This window comes from Echinops telfairi, unplaced genomic scaffold (genome assembly GCF_000313985.2).
Source record: "Echinops telfairi isolate 266 unplaced genomic scaffold, ASM31398v2 ScPeMD7_22;HRSCAF=79, whole genome shotgun sequence".
Taxonomy (NCBI): Eukaryota; Metazoa; Chordata; class Mammalia; order Afrosoricida; family Tenrecidae; genus Echinops; species Echinops telfairi.
This window is the reverse complement of record NW_022103919.1, coordinates 6,031,138-6,040,036: the sequence shown is the minus strand read 5'-3', so window position 1 is coordinate 6,040,036 and position 8,899 is coordinate 6,031,138. Positions and strand designations below refer to the sequence as shown.

Here is an 8,899-nt window from a genome sequence, read left to right as displayed (position 1 = left end):
TCAATGACAGTGAACTTGATTCGGGGTGTTTTGCTTGGAGGCTCAACCCTTTGATCCAGCAGAAAGTTCCTTGCGAAGAGTACCCTGCGTCTGGGAGTCTCCCTGATTCTCCCCCGCCCTCTGTGATCTGAACTCTCAAGCTCACGATCTAGGGTCCCAGGGATGTGGGGGAGAAGCAGTGATCATGGGCAGAGTTTTCCTGGCAGACCAACCTCCCATCTGCAGGAAGTGTGGAGATGGGGTGTGCCCCAGCCCCTGGACCTAGCCTGGCAGCCCCTCGTGGACAGGAGTGTTGGGAGCCGGGCATCACTTAACCCAAAAGGGGTGTGTGGTGGGGGAGAGAGCCTTCAGGATCCTCTGGGGTAAGTTTCCCTCCTGGTCCATTCCTGAGGCTCCTTGGTGCCGCCGCCGAGTAGACATGGAATCGGAGCCCGGAGCTGAGCCATTCTGTCAGCACTGTGCACTAAGCGCCTGCTTACTCCACCTCCCTGTGCCTCCGCTGCAGCCCAGGTGAAGCGGGAGTAAGACTAGCACCTGCCTCTAAAGACAGCGGCAGCCCAGGCGCTGCAACTGCACGCGTGGCGCCCAGGAGCTGTTCTAAGAGCTGCGCAGGGACTCTTTAATTAAATGTGATGCGTTCTAATTCACTTTGATTAATTGGATTGTGGGAAGGCCTCCGCACAGTGCCTGGCCTGGCTGAGTGCCCCCACGTGGTGGTGATGGCTAGAGTCGTTTACAGCCCCACCCAGGCCCCACCCCCTCCAGCCCCTGAGGACCACCCGCAGGTGTGCAAGCTGGGGCCCAGAGAGGGAGATGGGGACCTGGACCTTGGCAAGACCTTGATGTTCTCCAAGTTGATGTCCTCACTCCCTCCCTGGCCGAGGGAGGCCTGCCCAGGAGTCTGGGCCAGGGCAGGAGAGCGGGAGCTGCAGCAGGCTCACAGCTACCTCTCCTGTCCCTGGAGCTGCAGGCTGGGGTCCCACAAAGCCTTCCCCGGAGGACTGGATGGGGACTGTGCCCACTGCCTCTACACCCTTTTGGGATGCACACACTGGCCCCAGTTGTGTGTGTGGTGGTGGGGTGGGCGGAAGGAGCGAGAACTTTGGGACAGGTGCAGGATTTCTGAGGATCTGGCAGGGAGGAAGTGGAGGAGGGACGCATTTATTGAGCATTCAGGATGTGCTGAAGGTGCCCTGGTGACATCGTGATTACAGCTTGGGCTGCTAGCCACAGAGCCAGCCCTAGGAGCCCACCAGAGGCTCGGCGGCAGAAAGACGGGGCTGTCTGCCTTCGGGGGAAACTGATCCTCAAGAGCAGTTCTGCCCTGTCGGGCAGTGCTGCTGTGAGTGAATCAGCCAGGGACAGTGGGTCTTGTTGCTTTTGTCACCTGCTCTTCTTCATGTGTTTCCAATTATGTGACAGTGTATCTATACCATGCATCAGGGACCCTATGTTTGCCCCTAGGGTTTTTTTTGGATGATTTTTATAGCTCTGGGTTTGACATTTAGGACTTTGACCTATTTGGGTTTGTTTTGGTCTATGGTGTGAGAGAGGGGTCCTGTTCGATTCTGCAAATGGATATCCAGTTTGTGGGCACCGTTGATCAAAGAGACTATCTTGTCCCCCCGTTTAATGTGTGTTAACCCATTGTCCAGGGTCAGCGGTCCGTAGGCGGATGGACTTACTCAGAGGCCCCATTGGTCTGAGTGCCACATGTCCATCGTTGTATCTGCACCGGGTTTCTGCGGCTGGGCTAGCATGTCTGTGAGAAGAAGCCTCATCCCCGGATCTTCTTCAGGAGCCCCCTGGCTTGTCCAAGGTCTCTCTGGGTTTCTGTTGAACGTTGGTGACTTATGTATTCATCTCCTTCAAGAATGAGGATGGAATCGGGACTAGGATTGCTTTATATCCGTAGCTCACTTCCGGTAGCGTTGGCATTTTCCCCATGTTAAATCCCCCCATTCATAAGCGTGGCACCTTCTTCCATTGATACAGGTCTCTTGGTGTTTTGGTAGTTTTCTTTGTTTCTCTGGTTATATTGATTCCTACGTATTTCATCTTCGGGGGAGGAGGGCTATTATAAATGGCCTCGTTTTCTGGATTTCCTTTCCAGAGCTCTGTTCGTGTGAAGGAATCTGACTGCTTTTTATTGATCTTCTATCCTGCCACTGTGCTGGATCTTCCATTTGTCCCGATAGATTTCTTTGGAGTCTTCTGAATTTTCTCTGTCTGGGCCCATACCATCTCCAAATAGTTTTACTTTTTTTCACTTTTTTTGTGTGGACAATTTAGATGCCTTCTCTTTCCCTCTCTTGCCTGGTAGCTCTGGCTAACACTTCCAGCGCTGTCGAATAGGAGTGGCGATTGTGGGCACCCTTGTCTGGTTCCCACCAGCAAGGGGAACGCTCCCAGTTTGTCTCCATTGATAGCAACGCCAGCCTTCAGTTTTACATATATGCCTTTCGTCGTGTGGTTTAGTGGGTTTGTAGCTACAGTGGTGGTGACGTGAGGGGTCCCAACCATTAACATAGGCAGACACACTGCCCTCCCGCAGCTGGCACCCTGGAGGGGAGGCCCACAGTCGCAAGCAGATGGGTGACAGTGATAGACACTAGGGGCAGTGTGGGTGGGCAGAGATTGGCGGTCTGCCCAGTGCAGGTGCGGCATGGGAGACCATCGGAAGTGCCCTAGGTAGAGGGAACAGCATACCATACGCAAAGGTTAAAGTCAGGTTCAGGGAAGTACAAGTACCAGACCGTCTGGCTGACAGGGGTCCAGTGTGGGAGGGCAGGGATGGAACCATCAGCCCTCCCTGACTCCTGCTGTCTTTCCACCAGCCTTAGCTCGTGTGTTTGAAAGGCGTAGAGGAGCTTAAAGCAGACTGAGAAGCCAAACTCCACCAGCTCTCGGCCCTCTGCTTTCTGCCAAGCACAGGCCTGCAGGAGAGAGACGGATCAAGCGCACACACCTGGCAGTTGTCCCCACAGAAACTCTCACCCCCCCGCTTCTGCCCCAGGGGGCATTCTCTGAGAATCCCCCTCCCTGCCTTCTCCCTTCTTTGCCTCCCCTGCTCCAGGGCTTAAGAGGATCCATGCCCTGACCACACAGGCCGCCTATGAGCTGCACGTGGACCTGGAGGATTTCGACAATGGGACAGCCTATGCCCGCTACGGGAGCTTCAGTGTGGGCTTGTTCTCGGTGGACCCCGAGGAAGATGGGTACCCACTCACTGTGGCTGACTACTCGGGGACCGCAGGTAAGGCTGCCGGCTAACAGCAGGGAAGGAGCTAGACAAGACAGTCAGTCCCCCACCTGGGGGGACCAAGGGGTCCCACCAGATCCAGCATCTCTGCCCCCTGGGGTCACACTTAAGGCTTCTCACCTAGAGATGGTGGCCCACACCTCTGCAGACGGGAGGTGGAAGGAGTCAGGCTTGTCAGCCATTTTTGCAGATGAGAGAAAGCTGAGCCCAGAGCCCTGGGCCTTCAAGGTGAAGTGGCTCCGCTTCCCAGCCTGACCAGGCACTCAGCTGGGGGCAGGGAGGAAGCCGGAGGAGGGCGGGTGAGTGGCTAGACCCAGGGGCCTCCGTTAGGACCCCCTGTGTGCATGTGAGCCTGCCTGGACACACGGATGGCATGGGTGTGTCCAGAATGCACGCCTGTGGCCGTGCTTGCACGCGCATACGTGTGCCCCATGAGAGCACATCTGTGTGTGCCTACCTGCATAGGTGACTCCCTCCTGAAGCACAGCGGCATGAAGTTCACCACCAAGGACCGCGACAGTGACCACTCCGAGAACAACTGCGCCGCCTTCTACCGCGGCGCCTGGTGGTACCGCAACTGCCACACGTCCAACCTCAACGGGCAGTACCTGCGCGGCGCCCACTCCTCCTACGCGGATGGCGTCGAGTGGTCTTCCTGGACCGGCTGGCAGTATTCGCTCAAGTTCTCGGAGATGAAGATCCGGCCGGTCCGAGAAGACCGCTAGGCCCCGCCCCTGCGGCCCCGACCCCGCCCCCGCTCCGGCCCCTGCTCGCCCGCCCACGCGTCGCTGACCCGCCCCGCAGTGCTCCCTTGGCGATGCCCCCCACCCACTGCCAGTCCCGACAGAGCCCCCTGGGCCTGTGAGGCCACCTCACCTTATCACTGCCCCACCCCTCGAATTGGCAGCGGTCTCTCCTGCCCCTGTTCATGGGAGGCGAACTTGATCAAAATTTCTACCTGCCCGATTTTGCATCCTGCGCGAAGTGTCTCTGCCATCCCCCCGCCCCCGCCTGGACCGCTAAGCCTGTAATCGCCTGGTTCTGCCCGCCAGGTGCCCCACTCTGCCCTCGCTTAGCTAGCCCACACCCTCAACATTATGGGGTGCAGAGTGCTGGGTGGCCGCGCGCACACACACCCCCAGCTCCCGCTCGGAGAGACCCAAGGGTACTGCTTGGTTTTCCGCTCTGCATATGCCCGATTTCCACGATGCCTGGAGACCCGAGCGCCCCTAGAGGGCTGCAGTGGGCCTGGTGCCCTGGGTGGCCATGGACCCCCACCCCTAAGGCCCGCCTGGGGCACAGCTGCCTGTTGGGACCCAGGATGGAGGTGGGTTCCTTGGACCCACCCACCTGCCCACCTGTGTCTTGCAGGCCTCGGAGGTCTGCAGTCCTCCCCTCCCCCCATCTGTTTATCCATCTATATGGGCTGAGCTCCAAGTCATAAACCACTTCTTGCTTTCCTCTGCCCAGGCCAGCAGGTGCCTCTGGCCCCACCCTGACTCACCACCACCCCCAGCCCAGGAGGCAGGGGCCGAGGGTGCAATGCTGGGCTGGCCTGAGCCACTGAAAATCTCTTGGGATCTGCAGGTTGTAAACCCACCTGGACCCAGAAGCCTGGATCTGTGAGGAGACCGCCCCCTGCTGATGGCTGTGTGCAATGCCACGTCCCCCACCCTGGCTGTGTGGTCAGAGGGAAGGGCAGCTGCAGGGCACATGGGACAGAGAAGGTGGTTTCCCTGAGACAGCAGGCCAAGGTCCTCACACACAGTCTCATTTAACCTTCCACCCTGAGGGTCTAGTGCTGCACACACAGCCCCATACACATGCACACGGGAGCAAAAGTTGTGCCTCAAGTCACCAGCCAAGAAAGGCAGCTGGAACCCAGGTCTGGGTCCAGACCCCCAGCCCTGCGGCCCTAAGCCAAGCCCAGGGCTGCTGCTCCAAGTGTTGGGTTGGGGGAACCGGATGAGGTAGAGGCAGGGACCCCACAGCATGACAGCCCAAGCCAACTCCTCTGGAGACAGGAGGGGCTGTGGCTCTGGCTGACCCACCAAAGCTTGTGCTTAAATAGAATAAATTGGAGATGGCCAGAGGCCGCAGGAAAGTCCTGGGCACACTGGTCAACAGTGCCCAGCTAGATGGGTGCTGGACACATGCTACGTCAAGCACTGCCCTGGGTGCTGGACAAGCCAGCCCCTGCCCCCTTGGCACTCACGGCTGGAGAAGAGGCAGGCAGGTAGGACCAAGGCAAGGAGACGGGGAGAGCAGCCCAGGGGCTTACAGGTGGTGGGGGTGGGGAGGCGCCCCAGCCTCTGGCCCTGCTCTACCCCCTACCTAGGTTATCCCCTCAGAAGGCTGCCCAACCCCCAGCCTAGGTCATGGTGGCGGCCTCACAGTCCCAGGCGGTGTTTAGGAAGTGCCAGGCATTTTCAGATCTGTCATCAAACAGACTCACGGCGAGTGTGGTGCTAATAGCTCCCAGGGATGGGTGGGAGGTGGGAGGTGCAGAGTAGACCCGTCAGGGCTTGACTATACACAGCAGACATGCCGTGGTGAGGGGCCAGGGGAGGGCCTGCAGGAGCTTGGGATCCAGTCCAGCGCCATCGGGACCCCCACTCCTTCCAATGTTCAGTCACGGCCCTGGAACACCAGCCCTGCCCCCAGCTCCTGGCCAGCCCCACTGGCCACCCTGGTGTCACACTCTAGTTGGAAATATTTATACCCCTTGCAGTGGGGAGAGCTAAGATCGGGGGACTGGTGCCACAGGCTCCATCCTAACGGGCAATCCTCTCAAGGGTGGGTGCTAAGACAGATGTTTGCTGCACACCTGCTCAGAGCTGGTGAGGGAGCTGACATCACGGGGTTGTGGTCAGCACCAGCGGCCATCACCTGAGCCACAGCTGAATGTGGGACTTGTCAGGACACAGTGGGATCCAGGGTCTAGTCCTTCCACTTTACATCGGAACAAATGGAGGTAAGTCCCTGACATCCGGGCCCTGTAAGGCCCCCTGACATTCGGGACTTACTGCAAGCTACACCCCATGCCTTGACCATGAGAGAGGAGGTTGTAGGAGAGCCAGGGGGCCCCAAAGGATGAGTGCCTGCAGTGCCCACCCAGGACCCCCAGTCTCATTCCCGGCTGAGCCTTTTCTCTCTGGGTCCCATTTGACATCCGGTGACAATGCCCCTGACCAAGTCGTTGCCGGGGTGGGGGGTGGTGGAGCGGCACTGGTGGGCTCTATATTGAGGTTTGAGGCAACACACTTAGTCCCCCTCCCCAGAAGCCTCTGGGACTTCCTCTTGACCCCCATCCTGCTCTGCAGAACCAGCCAGTGATTGTTCCCCCACTTAGGACCATCATGGAGTTGAACCTACGCTGGCTGAGCTTCAGAACCCAGAGCGGGTGGGCTGGAGGTGGCAGGGACCCTTGGGGTCTCCCCCCGGTGGCTTCAGTGAGGGAGATAAGCAGAGAGCTGTGAGCGGCTCTTACAGTGTGTTTTCTCCCTGAAGCCGCATGTAAATAGGTTTTATGCCAGTTTCTTTGGGGCAGAGGCAATGTTGTGGTCACCTTGCGCCCACCCACACAGACCCCCTGGCTGTTGGCAGCTGAGAACACCCACCCTGTTCCCTCCAGGCCCCTCTGAGTAGGCAGAGATCGGGAGGATTAGAGGAGTCACATCAACATGAAGCCCTGCCCACATCCACCAACTTTGCAAACCTGATGCCAGAAAGGAGGAGGAGGGAGGTGATTTGGGGAGGGACTGGGCCAGTCGGAGCTTTGACTGGAGTTTTGCTGAGTTTTGAGAGAGACCCTGCAGGCAGGGCCAGAGACAGGACACCCAGGTGACTGGGCCTCCTGGGCTCTCACCTCTACCTCCTCATCCCACACACCAAGTGGGCCTAGCACCAGCAGGTCTCTGAGTGCAGATCAGACCTCAGTAGTTGTGGGTGGAGGGCTCTGACCTGAGGACACTCCTGGTGGCCCTCCACACACAGATTGGAGCCGGGGTGGGGTGTCCTGAGGCACTCCATGATAGATAGACAGCAGAGTTGTTGCTAGCCCAGGCTGTGTGTGCCTGGTGTCCATGTGTTGCCGTCTCCTGTGGTCTAGTGGTGCCCGGCCCTGCCTTTGAGCCCACCCCAGTGATAGCCCAGGGTCAGTGGGATACCCCAGTGTTCCTGCTGGCCTGCATCCGAACCACTTTCCCTAGACCTCGCCCAAGCCTCTGGGTTTCACAAGAGCCCGGCAGACCAGCAGGCAGCCCTGGGCTGGGGTCAGTGAAGGGCACTTGCTCCTCCTGGGTGGGGCTCCATCTGGTCAGTCTCCGGGCAACAAACTGTCCCTGTGGGTGCCTCCGGTGATGGGGCTGGAGTTCTGCGGAGTTAGGACTCTCTATTAAGACCTAACGGTCCCTAATGGCTATTTATTCATAAAACCAAGTTGAGGCTTAAAAGCAAAGCAGTCCCCTGAGTTTATTTAATGAAATCAGTATTTATGGAGTGTCGCCTCGGAGGCCCCATGCAGAGCCGGGGAAGGACCTGCTGCCGGCCAGCAGCCTTGGTGACCTGTCTCTGCCCCACACCTGCGTGGGGAGGGCCGGCTGGCAGCACCCACCCCAGCCACAAAGGTTTCAATCTGCACTACAAGAGACTTCAAGGACCAAGGCCTGCGGTTTCCAAATCCAGGTTCAGAGAGCACTAATCCTACTATCTCTTCCCGCCACAAAGTGCAGCGTCTGGTCCCACAGTCGGGAGATGCGCCTGGCGGTTCTTTATCCAGCACCCACCAGACTCACTTGACCTGCCTGCGGTCCCCGTAGATGGTGTGGTGGGAGAGTGACAGTGGGGACGGACACACACACACACACACACACACGCACGCACGCACCTCATGCCCAGTCCTCCACCAAGACGCGCTGCTGCGGGTAACGTGTCCCTGAACACTGGATCCCCCCTGAAACAACTCCTCCCCAACATTTGACTCTGACAGGCTCCGCTCTGCAGCAGGGACGGGGATGTGGGCCCGCTGGCCACTAAAGGCCTGCGACCTCATCAACCCCAGCTTCACCAGAGGGAGGTGGCTCCAGCCACCACGTCAGGTGGGCTTGTGAGATGTTTGACCATCTCACCCCACAGGCACTCCGTAAATACTGATGTCCACGTCCAAACCAAACTCAAAGCCGTCGAGCTGATGGTGACTCATACGACCCTGTAAAGGGCAGGGCAGAACTGCCTTCCATCCGTCTGCGAGACTGTACCTCTTGACGGGGGTAGAAAGCCTCATTATTCTGCAGAGCTGCTGGTGGTCTCCGACTGCTGACCTTGGACCCCACCCGGGCTCCATCCAGGGCCACTATGAGTTGGAACGTACTTGACAATGGCTGTGACTCGCCCCCCCCCCAATCCAAACCAAACCACTGCTATGAAGTTGATGCCAACCCCTCACTACAGGCACCCAATGAATACCAGATTCCACTCCCCAATGGACACCGGGGATTTCCTGGGCTCCCACTGTACTTGTGGCTTCAGAACCCCCCACCCCCCAGCATCCAGCTGGCTCCATGGTGCCAGGTTCTGCCCTGTCCCCACCCCCATGTGGACGCTCCTCTCTCACCTGGCTGCTAGCTCCCCTCTGAC

The 8,899-nt window shown here is 58.6% G+C and overlaps 1 protein-coding gene across 1 annotated transcript in view; it reads left to right on the top strand.

The window, feature by feature from the left end:
• The window catches only part of FIBCD1 (fibrinogen C domain containing 1), a 64,180-nt gene extending 60,193 nt beyond the window's left edge, over positions 1–3,987 (top strand). The window contains exons 6-7 of the mRNA XM_045288520.1: positions 3,077–3,256; positions 3,728–3,987. Coding sequence (XP_045144455.1) covers positions 3,077–3,256; positions 3,728–3,987 — 440 coding nt within the window. The remainder of the gene's footprint in view (positions 1–3,076; positions 3,257–3,727) is intronic.
• Positions 3,988–8,899: the final 4,912 nt, after the last annotated feature.